Here is a 17,351-nt window from a genome sequence, read left to right on the forward strand (position 1 = left end):
AGTGCAGCAACACAAGAATGAGGCTGACTTTAACAGTTCAAATGTGTGACACTTACACTGTGGAAGTTTGCAGCTTGCAATGCCTGAGAGTTACTGGTCAGTGTTATATCAATTTGAGGTAGGCAGATCTACAGTGGGGTCCATGGTGATGGAGGTGGCCCATGCAATCTGTCGGTGTCTCCTCAGGAAGACTGTGAACCTGGAAGATGTACAGGCAATAGTGGATGGCTTTGCTGTCCCAGGGTTTCCTAACTGCTGTGGGGCAATAGATGGAAGACACATCCCTATCATGGCTCTGGCCCACCTGGCCTCTGAGTATGTAAACCAAAAGAGGTACTTCTACATGGAGTTGCAGTGGTTGGTAATTCACAAAGGTCATTTCACCATCATCCACGTTGGATGGTCAGGGAGGGGTCACAACACATGCTTCTTCCAACATTCTGGCCTTTACAGAAAGCTCCTGGATGGGACTTTTTTCCTGATTGGAAAATCACAGTTGGCAATGTGGAGATGCCTATTGTTATATTGGGCAATCCTGATTACCCTCTGCTCCCTTGACTTATGAAGTCCTACACAGGAGCCTAGGAGCCCAGCAAGGAAAACTTGAATCACAGACTCAGCAGAGGCGCAAAATGGTAGTTGAATGGACTTTTGGTCATTTAAAAGAGAGGTTCAGATGCCTATTGACCTGTTTGGACCTTTCTGAAACTAATGGCCCCACTGTTATTACAGGGTGTGCTATTCTGCACACAATATGTGAATTCAGGCAGGAGACTTTCCTGTCCATCTGGAATTCCAAAGCAGAGGACATAGTCAGGGATTACTTGCAGCTGCCTACACAACCATCCACCAGTAACCATGTGGAGGCAATAGCAATATGGGCTGCTTTAAAACATAGCATCATGAATGATCTGTAAAGCACACAATACCCATGTATTTCTCTGACACAATGCAAATAAATCATACTGTATCTTAATGAAGGAAATCTTTTTTCTTGGTGGTAGAAGCTTAACTTGCAGTACGTAGAATGCACATGGCAGGCAGCTGTACCTTCAGCCCTCCCTCAACCTGCCTGAGTTCTCTGTGCCATGTGTCTGCTGCGGACCTGGGAGTATCAGTGGGCAATTGTGCCTTCAGCCCTCCTCCTACCCCAGCTATGATTTGTGTTCCCCGTGACTCCTGCATGCCACAAAAGCATACCCAACTCAAAGGAATGATTTTATTTTGTGGGGAGGAGAGGATTAAGTGGAAGGGAAAAGAAGCCTTCTCAAGGGTCCTTGAATAGCCTTTTGCAGTGGCCTTTGGGGCTGGAGTGACAGGCTGTTCTTGCCCTCCCTCCCCACATTCAAGGAGCATGATGACAGGGAAGTGGGCGATCTTTCTTCAGGGGTCTCTGGGCAGCAGGTATCAGCTCTTGCAGTGCTGTTTTGGGAGTCCCTTTGCAGCAGCTGCAGCAGCAGCAGCAGCAGCAGCAGCAGCAGCAGGGAGTTCAGGACCTCAGTTTGCTCCATAATTGCCATTATGAGCTTTGCTGTGGCCTCACTCTGTTTTGCCACTTGCTGTTGCTGGAAATCAAGCATTCTCTGCTGAAATTCTGCTTGACTTTGACACCACTGAGCAGAACCCATTTTCATCTTAGTGTGTTCTGCTTCATTCCACTCCGTGTGCTGCAGGATAACATCCTGCTTGCACCTCTTTCTCTTCCATTCCTTCTAGAAAGTGAAGGTCATAAATGAGATACAGTTCACACAATGTGCTTTCAAATGGAATGAATGGGTCTCTGTGTCTACTATCAGGGAAAGTTTCCTTTTTGAAGGCCGTTAAAGTCTTATTAAGGATGGGATAGTATGTGTATTTCACAATACATGGTTTGCCATCACTTATCCAGCACATTGCTTTGTGGACATAGCAAGCTATAAGCAATTGTCTGCTTTTCGGGGAAGTGGAGGGCTGCAAAGCAGGGGAAGTGACCAAGTGTCCTGGGCAGGTGACCTGGGGCAGGGAAAAGTTTTTTTCGTCCATTTCTGGAGCAATTCACTCCAATGATTATGCCGCGGAGAGGGCATGGTGGGGAAGGGTTCGATTACAGCCACATGGACAGCTGCATTGGGGGTGGTGGGCTGATTTAAAATAAAATGAATGTGAAAAAATACAATACATAATCCAAAGAAACGCTAGGTGGAAAGGGACATGGTGGAGAGAAGCTCCACAGAGCTTGATAGCTACGGCATGTGGGGGATTCCTGAAAAATAAAAAGAAACGCTGGGTGGAAAGGGACATGGGAGGGGAGAAGCCCTGCAGAGCTTGCAAACTGCGTTGGGGGGTGGGGCTTGGGGGGTGGGAAACAGTTGCTGCAGGCAAATATAAAGGGGCAGAAAACATGTTAAAAAATCTGATGCAAATTTCCATGCTTCTGTAAGTTGCCAAAGAAGACATCACCCTCCTAACACTAAGAGGTATGGAAGAAGAACACCTGCTCATGCTGTGTGGCCAAAAGCCTGGAAAATTTGCTCACATGCTGTGTGGTGCCATGATACCAGACTGCTATCTGGTTGCCTGGCATGGCAAGGTGTGCTACTGTGGAAGCCACAACAAGTCAGGACTGACTAAGAACCTCATGAAAAAATACAAGAGTTCCTGGATGAGGCCTTCAAAGAGCTCTCCAAAAAGGAGACACACTCCATCCCAAGAAATATTAACATGCTGTTCTGAAGGACACAGAACCATAGCAAACCTGTACCCCTACCCACCCCATACCTATACCCACCCCCAACCTGCTTCTCATATGCAGAATAAATATTCACCCAAAAAGCTTGGTACAGGTGGCTCAGGGACCGGCGTGGAGATGACTAGCATGGAGGGGACTCCCGTGGAAGGGACTGATTCCAGGTCTATGGTAAAGAGCTCCAGGCTTTCTGGAAGAACTTCCTTAGTCCCCTGTTCATTGCCCCCTTCCTCCTCTCCATTGCCCTCTTCCTCTGGGTCACTCAGCTCCTGTGGGCTCACCCCAAACTCCATACCAAGGCCACCAGAAGTGTCATAATTAAAACCGGGCTCTGTGGTGGGATCGCTCACCATAAATGTACAGCTGTTGATAATAGTGTCAGGTCTGTGGAACTGCCCCTGACTGATGGTTGGCTTCCTAGACTTTTTGATAGGCCTGATAGAGTTCTTTCACCTTCACCTAGCATTGCACTGAGTCCCGGGTGTAACCTCGTGCAGTCGTCTCGCTTGACATCTGATCATAGATTGCCGCATTTCTCTTGGCCACCCGAAGTCTCTTCACCAGTGATTGGTCTCCACAAATCGCAAGAAATCCAGAATCTCATGGTGGGTCCATGCTGGAGCTCTCTTGAAACCCTGAGAAGTACTAGGCAGATCACTACTCTGAGTGCTCATGATTGCAGGAGGTAGTTCCCAGTACAATTACTACCAATGCAGTGCGATGCGATGGACAAAGAAATTTTTTTCATTATGGGCGCCTTTTATATTTGCAGGGCTGGGCACTGCTGAATTCCAATTCCAATTCCAATTCAGATTTAATTGAAAACTCATGGGCTTCTTATGACCTTCTTCCTGTGCACCTGGATGGAGAACAGTGTACAAGGAAGCAGCCATACATGGAGGGTCATCGCGTAACTTTGTGGGATATGTACAGGGCACTTTTGACAGGTAAGAAATTCAAATTATGGCATTTCCACACTAGACTTTATTCACTATTTTAAATTCAAAATTGCTGCTATACTCATTACGTAATATCGACATTTTGTTATCAATATTATGGCTCAATAAATTGAGCTAATAGCATTAACAGTGATGTTTTAAAATTGAGCTAACTCCTTTAAATTTGATTTTACCTCATAGTGTAGACACAGCCTCAGTCTAACTTCAGTTGGTCAGTAGTCTCAGAGAGGTAGAAAGATAAGCTATCAAGATCATACATTTCATTTGGCAGCTCTTCACTTGCTTCCATATCACTCATATATGTGTACGTTAGTACTAAGCTACTCAGTTTCTTCAGGTGTCAACACCCAGCCAGATTGTCAAAGTCTGTCTACAAAGGCTAGGTAAGAATTCTGACACTAAAATAATTGGCATAGCCAGATGCCACAATTCGAGGAATATGTACCATAACAGAATTAAGAAGGTAGGCCTTTTGCCAGCACATGTAAACCTGCGTGTGTAAAGATGCTAAAAGCACCTTTATATATTTAAGGCCAGATTCATCTCTTCAGAGAGTGGAGACAGTTCTCACTGACTTCCACAGGGCTGGTCTAGCCTGTTGGAGGCTGAATTTGGCCCAAGAGGTGGAATTAGCCAAAGATAAGAGTTCTTGCTGAATTAGTTTGATATTACAGGTAGTTATGGAACTAAAGAAGGTGTATTGTGGGATAGGCAACCTTGATACCTTCTGAAAAGCTTTAATGTATGAGTGTAAATAATGTCATTAAGAAGATAAATACTGTCATGGAAACAGCTTACTATTTCAAACTGTCTGCACTGGAGCCATATGACTAGGAGAAGCTAAATCTAGAAAAAAAAAAACAATCCCTTTTTCCCTATGTACTAAGTGCCATCACAGACATTTCATGTCTATCCTTCTCTGATGACTAAGATGATAGAAGTCCAATGCACACCAGCTGTGCTGTAACATACAAATGTAGTTTCATTTGTGAGAAATTACTATGGTGTGGTGCTGAGGAGGAAAATGAGATTAGTTTGTTGCTCAGACTTTTCTTCGTGCTTGCTTAGGTTGTCATTCCACGGCACATGGTTTATCTTTTACTGTTTCACTTGTGCGTGATTTTGTTATGCTCCCGTAAGTCTACAGCCTATTGCCAGCAAGAGGAGAAAAAATGGCTGCCTAATCCTAGCTCATACAGGCTGCTAAAGGGAGAGACAGGCAACTGGACTTCATAAAGCAAACAATCCTTTAAAAGGTAGTGTCTGGATTACTGGAGAGGTACTTGATTCTAGAAAGGATCAAACCATCAGGGCCAAACCACATGCAAGAGGCCGAGAATTTAGTCTGCTTTTTAGTCATACAACTGTCAGAGTTGTCGGGTGTCCTGTGACATTTGAGCTGCGTCTACACGTGCACGCTACTTCGAAGTAGCGGCACCAACTTCGAAATAGCGCCCGTCGCGTCTACACGCGTCGGGCACTATTTCGAAGTTAACTTCGACGTTAGGCGGCGAGACGTCGAAGTCGCTAACCTCATGAGGAGATAGGAATAGCGCCCTACTTCGATGTTCAACGTCGAAGTAGGGACCGTGTAGACGATCCGCGTCCCGCAACGTCGAAATTGCTGGGTCCTCCATGGCGGCCATCAGCTGGGGGGTTGAGAGATGCTCTCTCTCCAGCCCCTGCGGGGCTCTATGGTCACCGTGGGCAGCAGCCCTTAGCCCAGGGCTTCTGGCTGCTTCTGCGGCAGCTGGGGATCTATGCTGCAGGCACAGGGTCTGCAACCAGTTGTCAGCTCTGTGTATCTTGTGTTGTTTAGTGCAACTGTATCTGGGAGGGGCCCTTTAAGGGAGCGGCTGGCTGTTGAGTCCGCCCTGTGACCCTGTCTGCAGCTGTGCCTGGCATCCCTATTTCGATGTGTGCTACTTTGACGTGTAGACGTTCCCTCGCTGCGCCTATTTCGATGTTGGGCTGAGCAACGTCGAAGTTGAACATCGACGTTGCTGGCCCTGGAGGACGTGTAGACATTATTCATCGAAATAGACTATTTCGATGTCGCAACATCGAAATAAGCTATTTCGATGTTGGCTGCACGTGTAGACGTAGCCTTGATGTGAGATAATCCCTCCATGGAAGCTTGCATAAAACCCTGCATTACATTTTCAGTTAGAGTTGGGTAAACAACAGATTCTTCTGGCTCAATGGCAATTCCAAATAAAATAAAATAAAATTTAAAAACATGGAAAATGGTTTAGAACCCAACAAAAAAATTTGAGCCTGAAATGAAATGCTTTGTTTTGATTTTGAGTATTTTTAACTTTTGATTTTTTAAAAAGTAAAATGCAAGGAATTTTTAAACAAAAAGTAATTTCAAACAGGAAATCAAAATGCCTCATTTTGAAAGTGTAGAAGTGAAACCTTTTGAAATGTTTAATATTTTTTTCACTTAAGCACTTTAGAAACATTCATGAAATGTCTTTGACTAACTGAATCTGTACATTTTTAACAGAAAAAAAAAGTTGTGAACAATTTTATCCAGCTCTGCCTCCAGCGGATTGATATTTCAAAAGCCAGTGTCTGCAAGACCCACTGAGAATGCCACAGAGGGAAGATCGGGAATGACTAAGTTGAATCATGCATTGTAATTTTTTTTTTTTATTATTTCTCAAAGCATTTGGTGTATGCTCTGATGTTGCAATACTTGGTTTGAGGTTTCAGTATCTGTAACGTAATTCAATTTTTCATCCTGCTTTGAATTATAAATATATATATACGCACACAGTATTTTTGGTCAATACACTTTCTAAATCCTATTTTCTGAAACCAACATAATACTTGTTACTACATAATTACCATTATTTCTCACATCAGTTTGTTCTTAAGCTGCCAACTACCAGATTAGAGAGACAAGATGGATAAGGTCATGCCTTTTATTGGACCAGCTACACTGCAGACTATCAGATTGTAACACAGCATGATACAGGATTATATCTAAGGTCAAATTCAAGTTAAGTTTATTTTTGCCAAAAATGACGGTCATTTATTTAGTGTCTGTCTGTTTGTATTTAATTTTTTTCTTACATTTGAGCAGAAATACAGAAATATTTCAGAGACAAGAATGAGCCTGATTCAGACTTACTGTGTACAGTAGACGCAGGCTTGAAAGTTACTGGACTTGTGAAGTCTACAGAAGTTGAAGATGTAGTTTGAAGTCCTAGTTAAACAAAATATGTGATAAGGCAGTTAGCTCATGGGATGCTTAATTAATTATATTATAGCACCTTGAGGAACCAACCGAGGTCAAGGCTATTATATTAAGCCCAGTGGTAACACACAGTTTGAGACTATGCCTCAAGTCTGTTTAAATTCAAGAGCAGATATATTAAGTAAGCATAGCAAATTAACAAGACAGCCAGAGAAGGAGGGCTGTGGTTAAAGATACAATTACTTTTTTGAATAGGCTAGCTGCATGTGCTGTTTTTAAGTCTCTTAGTTTGCTAGGTTTATTTGTGGGGTGAATACTGTATGTTCTTTATTCCTACTTCCAGTCTAGTCAAGCTAGGTCTTTGCAGTTTTACTCTGGACATCTTGGTTTACCAAACAAACCTGATGTTTACCAATCCCTTCCAAAAGAAAAGGGAGGACACAATAACTGATACAAATGAAAATATCATTTTCTCTATGCTTGTGTGAGCACATTAGCACATTATTAAGTGGCTCTGTTAAGCGGTTGCTATAGAAAGGTATTCCTTTTTGTAACACTATACTTGTCCCATGCTAACACATGTGGGTTACATATCCATAAAACTACAATGGTGAGGTCATAATCAATTGAAACTTCTAAGCAACTATTGGTGGATTCATCTTGTGTCATCTAAGAACAGCACATGAAACTAATTTTACCAACTGTCATGTAGTGACATGTCTGATACATTCATTAGTACATTGAATACAGAACACATGATTCCTATTAACAGTAAAGACAGGCAGTTATGATGTATGAGTGCTGTGATAGGTTTAACTTCAGGTCCATCTCTTCCTTTTTTGCCACTATATCAATAATCTGCAGTATTAATACCATTTTTAAAAGTATTTTAATTTATACTTTTAGTTCAGTAAATGTATGTAACAATCCTATTCAGTATTCAACAACAACCACCACAAAACGTTGAATGTGATTGAGAATTTTCCCCAAATTTGTGTCGTGCCTCCTCTGACTTAGTTAAGAACCTAGCCAGTGGGGGAAGGACCAGGCTGAACACCCCCTGCCCACCACTACCCTCTCTCTCCCGCCCCATGGATTACACCATCTCACAGCGTGTGTGGGCATCACTACAGCATGAACACATACTAAACTCTGATTCTCAGTCTTGCCTCATTTTGTACCTGATGCTTAAACACAGGCCATGTCCAGAGAAGAATCTAATAGCAGAAAAATGAGATGGAATATTTTACCTGTGGTAGTCATGGTAGTTGAAGGAAATGTTGAAATTCCAGGATCTGTATGCAAGCAAATCCAACAAGGACTTTTAAATAGCTTTTTCAGTACAACCATGTCATTTACTATGTACCACTACAGCATGAACACAAATTGAACTGTGATTCTCACTCTTGCCTCATTGTGTACTCATGAGGCTTACTCATAGATCAAGTATAAATAAGAATCTATTAGCAGAAAAATGGATGAGATATTTTACCTGTGGTGGTAGTCATGATTGTTGAAGGAAATGTTGAAATTCCAGGATCTGTAAGCAACCAAATCCAACAAGGACTTTTAAATAGATTTTTTTTTCCAGCACAGCCCTGTCATTTACTCTGTTCCTGAGACTAGAACCATGAAAGGTTCCAAAGGCACATGGAAATTTACAAACCCTTGCGCTGGTCTTTTGGAGAAATGAGGATGACCAGGAGATGCAGAGACACACAAACAAGAAAAAGCTGAAAGAATGGCATGAGTAGAAGAGTCACTGACAGGTGATTATGGGGGAGCAGTTTAATACATAAATAATTGTGGTCAGTTTTGCGACAGAGATTCAAACAGTAATATCATCCATTTTGCAAACTTTAGGCCAGGTTTCAGTGTCTGTTCTACATTTGGGTTGATGTTTTTGTCCAGCTAGAATCAGTGCCCTCTGTTTTCTCCTTTGTATTCTGGGACACTAAAAGGTCTTGCAGGGACAGACCACATCTATCTCAAAGAGAAGCCCACTGGGAAGGGAGTAGGCCACCTACATTCTCTGGCGACGTCTCAGTTAAGTATGAAGTCCCTGAAATGGGAGGAAAAGGACCAACTGCTGCAAAGGGATTCTTTTCCTTTATAACAAGAATCTTGAAGAAAGGCTTGTGCTGTTAACAATTCCTACCAAAAACCACTGCAGGTTCTAGCGTTATGTGCCCACAGTAAGTTGGACTCTGTAGGTTTTGTACAAGTCTAGTGCATACCAAGGAGGGACACGAATAACTTAGGGTTCTATAAGGGTGCACAACTAGGAGTAAAGTCTTGAAACAATTTTGATATATATTGCAGAATACACTGCATTGTAGTTGAAAAAAAGCCACTATACATGAGCTAATTGGAGACATTAGCTGCACATCAAAGTTTCTTCTTGTTTCATTTGGAACTCTTTTTTAGATGCCATAGGAGGGGAGATTAAAAAGACTGGGACTATTCAGCTTTGAGGGAAAATGACTGAGGAGGGGATTTGATCAAGGTCTATAAATTCACGAATGGTGTTGAGCAAAAATGTTATTTACCCTTCACATAGCACAAGAAATAGGGCTCACCCAATAGAATTATAGCCAGCAGGTTTAAAACAAGCAAAAGGAAGTGTTTCACACAGCACAGCCTGTGGGATGCATTGGCAGGGATATTGTGAAGGCCAAAACCATAAAGGTATTCAAATGCGAATTAGATAAGTTCATGGAGGATAAGGTCCATTTACAGCTATTAGCCAGGATGCAACCCCATGCTCTGAGTGTCACTTAGGCTGAGACTGTTAGGCGTTGGGACTGAATGATGAGGGATGGATCACTGGATGTTTGCCCTGTTCTGTTCAGTCCCTTTCTATTTGGCATTGGGCACTGTCAGAAAACAGAATTCTGGACTAGAAGCACCATCGGTCTGACCTAGTATGGTCATAATTATGTTCTTCAGTTTGATACAGCTGAATTACACCAATAACCAACCAGCACCACTTTTCATGTCCATTTAAATAGTCACTGTCTCACACACCATTAGTCTACTCTGAGCACTGGACACTCCTTTCCCCAGGGTCAATATGCACCGAGTCTTCCATGTACATACAGATCTACATAAACATAGACATACATACATGCTGCAGATCATTCACTGAAATGTAGCCACCTCTGGTGCAGAACACAAAAGAATATTTGCTCCAATAATATTACTTAAAAGTATCTATGTTTAGGGAAGTGAAGAATAGTGAAACGATCAGCAGAATTTACAGACATAGAAAGTAAGACCTTGGTCAAAAAGGATACTGGAATTAACAAGAGTACTGTTGTGAAATGTACCATCAACTCTTCAATAATCACAGATGTATCTAATCTGAATGAGGTACTGTTAGTAGCACAGTAGCCATCTAATGCTCTTAGGTATCCGTTGAATACTGAGCGCCACCTGTTCAAATGCCAACCCTAACTGTCTGAAGCACCCAAGTGTTTCATAGAAACCTTCCATTCAATTGTTTCATAAAAACCTTCCATTCAAAGAGTGACCTGGCTCCCTTTGGTATAGTGTACAAGGATGAGTGTACAGTGATCTAGCATAGCTAAAAGTGGTGCAACTATATGCAACATATTTTTTTCTCATTTTGTTATTTTCTGAACCTCTCATAATTGCACAAAAGCATAACATTCTGACTATGCTTTTCAGTGCATGCAAAGTCCCAGGGCAAGTTTGAGTGTCTACTATTGCAGAAAGAAAACAGAGCATTAGAAACTTGTGCCCATATATGGATGCATCAGCTGAAAATCAAACAAACAATCTGATGCTCAACATACTGAAGAAGAAGAATTTATCTTACCTTTTGTGGATGTAAAAACTGGAAGTGGCACTTTGTTATGTACATAGCCTGGAAACAGCCAAATAAAATCAGTTCTTAAATAAGACATTTAAACTCGTGTTTATAATAAGTTAATACAAATAATTACTGATCTTGTGCCACGAAATAAATGCACCTTTTTGCATTGCAGCTATCTCAATATCACTGAAATTTTTCCTTTTTTAAAACAATCCTCAATCTTTTCACAGAGGACCGTTATCTTGGCACAGGTTGCACCTTGCTAATCAGGAACCCTCAAAACCTAATTCGTGCTGGACAAATTGCTGGATGATGAGAGGTCCGTATTGTCTAGCAGCACTTCTACTGCTTAATGGACTCTTAGAAGACATTTAGGGATAAATTATAGCTAAATAACAGGACCGAACACTGAGGGCCAGGACTAGCGGCTGTAAACAAGCTTGATGGGGCAACGGGAAACTTGGCCACACCCATAATAAATTATCATCCAGCTAACTAAAATCGTGCCAGATTATGGATGTTGCCAGAAGAGAGAGTTCCGGATTAGAGAGGTTCACCCTGTACTTGTAAACCCTGCAGTCAAGTTTGCAAATGCTTCATTCTATTATTTTTACATCTTGTCTTTGGGACTGATGTTACTGATATTTGGTGTTAGCCAGGCCTGCTGAAAGGGAGGGGGCCAAGGAGGCAGTTGCATAGGGGCCCAAAATTTCAAAAGGGGCCAGAGCTCCAGCCACTGCCATTTTGTCAGTGGCAGCAGCTGGAGCTTCCGGCCCCTTTGAAATGCTGTGGCAGTGCTGCTCTGCTGCTCCCTGTGGCTCTGAGGGAAGCGGAAAGGTCCCTGCACTGGACTCTGAGGTATGCTATGGGCTGACCGCCCTTGGCCCCGCCCCTTATGCCATTGGCCCACAGCCAGGCCCCCCTTCCCACCCAGGTCCCGCAGTGTCTTTCAGCCCTGTTGGTGTTTGCTAAAAGAAGATTTTAAAAAAATCTTTCCAGTTATTTTTGAGCTAGATCTGTATGAAAATGGTGCTAATGGAATGTGGAGAGGGTTCCATGCGTCTGACTTCTTGGTTTCACTATCTTCAGAGCCTTTTTCATCCCTTTACTCTGACTGCACATGCTCTGGCTTCTACTCTGAAAGGCTTGAGTTTCCTGACAGCTGCACTGTAGGCCTGCATGCCTTTCCCCAGGAGTGCACACTGAAGAATGTTTCTTAATAACTTTCTGGGGCGCCTTGTAGCTAAGACCATTTATATTTAGCACCAGACTGTAGCAGGCACTGATGTCACAGTAAAGAGAATGCGTTTCCCTCCACATACATGAAAGTTAACATTTTTTTAAACTGGTGTAGCACGGTTTATGTCTTACCTTACCTGTCTTTAGCACGGTTTATGTCTTACCTTACCTGTCTATTGCCTGACAGCTATCTATGTAAGTTCTATTCATACAACATGGTATTTCCCTGAGCCTGGTATGTGTGTGTTTGTGTGTGTATTTAGTACTTTAAGTTTCAGAAAGCTCAATGCACTCTTGTTCTTAACAGTTCAGATTTCAGATGTATCAAAATTCAGGATGACGACTTACCAGAGGAAACTACTATTTCTTCGGATGAAATAGTCCTCATTTTGTTCCCCAGGAAGGGAAAACTACACGTACACAAAAAAGTCAGATTAGTGGCTGACTGGTTTGTACTTTGTGTCTTCAATATCGATCTCAGTTCATAGAAACCTTCAACATATGTTAGATTTTCAGCTTCAATAGGTATTCCTGAAAGTAAGATGGAAAAAATCTTTAGTCTTCCCTTTATGCACTGTCCCATGAATCAGAGCTGAGCCAAATGCTAGCTGTGAGAAACAAATTTATACAGTATTAAGTTTCTTAATTCAGATCTGGTTCAAAGGTTTAATCAGATAAATGCGGCTGTACCAAGTTGTCACTTCCATGACATTGTTTCATGGTAAACAACACTTCTGTTCACTTGCTCTTCACTGGTTGTAGCGATGTTCTTTCCACACTGAAATGCATACTTACTACCCTTCACCTGACAGGCACAGGGTACCATCAGTTGCTTTTCTTTTGTTTTTTAGCTCCTTACAAGATTATTTCCAATCAACTTTACCTCTGAATTGGTCTTTAAGAATCTTTCCATCTGCATACCAGGTGAGGGTTGGCTTAGGAAATGCCTTCCTTACAATACAGGTAAGACTAGCCTATAGGATAGTAAGAATAAGTCCAATTATTTATCCAAACATTTCTGACAAGATTTGCATTACTGATGTATTCATTACCAACATTAATAATAAAAATTATACAGGCTGAGCCTTTCTAATCCGGCATCCTTGAGATCTGACCAGTGCCAAACAAGAGAATTTGATGGACCATGGGAGGTCAATATTGTCTAGCAGCATTACCAACGCTTCCACTGGTTACTGGGCTCTCAGAAAACACTTAGGGATAAATTACAGCTAAATAAGTGCACAGAACACTGAGAGCCAGGACTGGTGGCTGGAAACAAACTTTATGGGACCACAGGAAGCTTGGCCACACCCATGATAAGTGGTTGCCCAGCTAACTAAAATCATGCTGGATTACAGATGTTGCAGGACTACAGAGGTTCAACCTGTACTAACATATTAACCATTTCCATTTAGCAAGAACCATTTACCATTTTATGATGATGAGGTTTCTTATCTAGTTCATACTATTGCTACATGAATGGTCTGATTTATCTAGCTCGCGAGACTTCTAAATGGGATGTATAAGCATCTCACACTCAATTTAGATCTTTGAATGAAATCTGGGCCGGGTTGGGAGGACTGTGTGATGTAGTGGGGGATACATGTGTGTACGTGAGTGACTCACAGAGGGTGCGGGGCTCCTGCTGAGGGTAACCTTGGTGACTGGGTGACAACTTTGTACTGCAGACAAAGGAGGAGGTGGAGCCTGAGGTGTTTGAATTGGAACTGGGATTTGGAAAGTGGGTAGTCTGGGCTGGGAGAGAGGGAGGCAAAGGAGGGGGCAAGGCCCCGGCTCCAGCGGCCCCTCGGGGCTTCTTCTCCCCAACGTGGATTGGACTGGCTGTCCCTGATTGCTGTACTGACTCTTCTGTACAATTCTGTATCCTGTCAGCTAATAAACCCGCTGCTCTCCTGCTGAGTGAGAGTCACTCCTGCCTGCGGACGGGGTGCAGAGATTTGGGACCCCTGAACCCCATCACAGAGAGAAATTCATTATTGTCCAGTTCTGGTAGCGGCCTGATGACTGTGATCTCATTCCTATCTCACTCTCCCTATAAAAAAAATCCACTTTTTAAAAAAATCTTCATGGCTCCTCAGCAGAGTTTTGGGCACAATCTCCTTTATTTCAAATACACTGATAGTTTCACAGAAAGACTGGCCAGCACAATGATGTGCCAGCTATACAGAACTAGTGACCACATAAATGAGCCGATGTATTCCAGAGATTACAGAGACATTCAGTGCCACCCTCACAACAAGCAGGGGGCTGCTGGGAGCAGGAGAGGTGGGGACACCTGAACACATCACCTGAAGTGTGCAGCTTTGCTAATCTAGTACACAATACTTCACTGCCTTGGGCTGCATCCAGAATGAGTTTTATTCCTTGTGCAGGGGCTAAGACAGAGGAAGAAGTTATTCAATATTTTGCTGAGGAGTTAAAACCTCTTGAACACAAGCTTCCTGCTGAAAATGAGACTATGGTATTGAAAATTCAGCACTAAAATAGGCCACAGGGAAATGATGACAGCTCTATGCTCTGTGTCTGACGTGTCTAATTGTAAAGCAGGATGCATGTGGTTTGTGCAGGTTTTGTCTGCTAACAGCATTTCAGAGAACTGATTTTTCTGGAGGTGTTTAAGTCTCAGCTCGACAAAGCCCTGGCTGGGCTGATCTGATGGGTTTGGTCATGCCTTGGGCAGGGGACTAGACTTGATGGCTTTTTAGGTCTCTTCCAGCTCTATTGTCCTATGATTCCATGATCACTGAACTTTGTATTTCAGTTGCCTACTGATCTTACTGCTACATCTGGCTGGACAAAAAATATGCAGATGGATTTCATGCCTATGCTGTCCTCGGCTGGTCATTGGGCTACTGATTTGCTCTATAATAAATATGCTCTGAGCTGTAAAATTTGGGTGAAGATTCTGAACATGCTGCATTCACATCTGTGATTTTTCTTTCCTGCGGCATCCCTCTATTGATACTGTAAGCCCTGTACTCCAGCTACATTCTTGTGGGCAGAGGTTAGGGAAATGAGAGACATGCCTTAAACTCAGAGCTGCCATTAGGCTGTGAATGTGACAATTTAAGCCATGGGATGCACTTTTTCAAACTGATTATGTAAAAGTGGGACTTCCTCACTTCTACAAGCACACCCTCAATTTAATCTTTGGGGAAGCCAGAGCTGGTCAGAGCCCAAGAGAAGTTTCGAGTGGTTAAAGGGCTGTTTAAACTTGCACTGGCAGGTTATAAAAACCAAGCAACCAAAGGGATTGTTACATAACTGGGAACAACCCAAGTGCATGGTGGAATTCCAGTTTTACAGACTCTTTTAAAAACAGACATTTTGCATTCCACAGCTGCTTTTGCCCATCTGCGTGCAGTGACATGGCAAAAATGCTATTCAATGTCTTTAGGCAATATTACTCCTAGCAAGCTTGTGCCTGCAGTTCATACAGTCAACTGGATTTTCTGGAATTTACCTGTGTGGGAAGCCAAGTTCCCTGTCTCCTTCTGATAACAGAAGGGAATGTGATTGCCTAACACAATCAGGCTACGTCTACACGTGCAGCCAATATCGAAATAGCTTATTTCGATGTTGCGACATCGAAATAGTCTATTTCGATGAATAACGTCTACACGTCCTCCAGGGCCGGCAACGTCGATGTTCAACTTCAACGTTGCTCAGCCCAACATCGAAATAGGTGCAGCGAGGGAACGTCTACACGTCAAAGTAGCACACATCGAAATAGGGATGCCAGGCACAGCTGCAGACAGGGTCACAGGGCGGACTCAACAGCCAGCCGCTCCCTTAAAGGGCCCCTCCCAGACACAGTTGCACTAAACAACACAAGATACACAGAGCTGACAACTGGTTGCAGACCCTGTGCCTGCAGCACAGATCCCCAGCTGCCGCAGAAGCAGCCAGAAGCCCTGGGCTAAGGGCTGCTGCCCACGGTGACCATAGAGCCCCGCAGGGGCTGGAGAGAGAGCATCTCTCAACCCCCCAGCTGATGGCCGCCATGGAGGACCCAGCAATTTCGACGTTGCGGGACGCGGATCGTCTACACGGTCCCTACTTCGACATTGAACGTCGAAGTAGGGCGCTATTCCTATCTCCTCATGAGGTTAGCGACTTCGACGTCTCGCCGCCTAACGTCGAAGTTGGTGCCGCTACTTCGAAGTAGCGTGCACGTGTAGACGCAGATTCATTGAGTTATGAGTTTTCTGTTACTGGTACATACATAGGTGTTGCAAGGACCTAGGGTTCAGCTTAAAATTTGAGAAAAAAACTGAGCTTCATGCCAATTTCTAAAGTGCTTTCAATTAGGGCTACGTTTACACAGCAACGTTATTTCAAACTAAGCTATTCCAGAAGAGATTTCCTGGAGCTGCTTATTTCAAAACAGTGCATCCACACACTAAGGCTAGGTCTGCACTACAGAGATCTTTTGAAAGAAGCCCTTCCAGAAGATTTCTTCCGAAAGAACTTCTTTCAAAAGAGTGTCTCCACACACAGAAAAGTGGATCAAAAGAGTGATGTACTCTTTAGAAAGTCCACACAGCCCCTGCGCTTTCGAAAGAATGGTCCAGGGAATGAAAAATCAGGTGCCATGAGGACTGCTCTTTTGAAAGAAGGGCCCAGTGGAGCATCTACACACATTTTCTTTCGAAAGAACGCTTTCTTCGTGAAATGGGAAAGGAAGAGCGATTTCAAAATGAGCACCACATTCTTTCAATTTACTTTCAAAAGAACGCTTTTTGTGTGTAGCTTGTCCAAGAGATTTTTCGAAAGATCCTCCTTATTTCAAAAAATATTTCAAAAGATCTTGATAGTGTAGACACAGCCAAAATGTGTATCGAAACAGCACTCAGCTCTTTTTAAATAGAGCATCCTCACATAATAGAGACTATTTTGGACTAGAGTGCTTGAATGTACCATAGCTTATTTTGAAGTAGCCCCTGTTCCCTTTCTACACAGCCCCTATTCCAAAATATCTTTTTCAGAATAGTTGCCCTTCATAGTAAAATTAAGTTTATTAGATTAGAAATAAGCCATCCGCCATTTCAAAATAGCAGTTGCATTGTGTGCACATTCACAAAGTTATTTTGGAATAGCGACCATTATTCCAAAATAACTTTGCTGTGTAGACACACCCTTGGTGAGCTCACTGAAATGCTTCTTTGGCGCAAGAGGCCCACTCACAAAAGATTTGGATTGCATTTGGTGCATTTTTCATGAGCTTACTAGTTTTGTTACCTCTGAGTTTGCTCACACTCATCTACCCTACTCTTCCACCCTGTAGGCCACAGAGAACTGACCCTACAGTACACAGGTATTTGGTATTTTGCCTCATATCATTTTTTCCTATCATCAATCAAT

The 17,351-nt window shown here is 42.9% G+C and overlaps 1 protein-coding gene across 1 annotated transcript in view; it reads right to left on the minus strand.

The window, feature by feature from the left end:
* CD96 (CD96 molecule) overlaps nt 1-17,351 on the minus strand; it is a 50,025-nt gene that overhangs the window by 16,955 nt on the left and 15,719 nt on the right. Inside the window, 5 exon segments of the mRNA XM_074983518.1 lie at nt 6,824-6,898; nt 8,140-8,184; nt 10,731-10,778; nt 12,315-12,497; nt 12,850-12,940. Coding sequence (XP_074839619.1) covers nt 6,824-6,898; nt 8,140-8,184; nt 10,731-10,778; nt 12,315-12,497; nt 12,850-12,940 — 442 coding nt within the window.

This window comes from Carettochelys insculpta, chromosome 1 (assembly GCF_033958435.1).
Source record: "Carettochelys insculpta isolate YL-2023 chromosome 1, ASM3395843v1, whole genome shotgun sequence".
Lineage (NCBI taxonomy): Eukaryota > Metazoa > Chordata > Testudines > Carettochelyidae > Carettochelys > Carettochelys insculpta.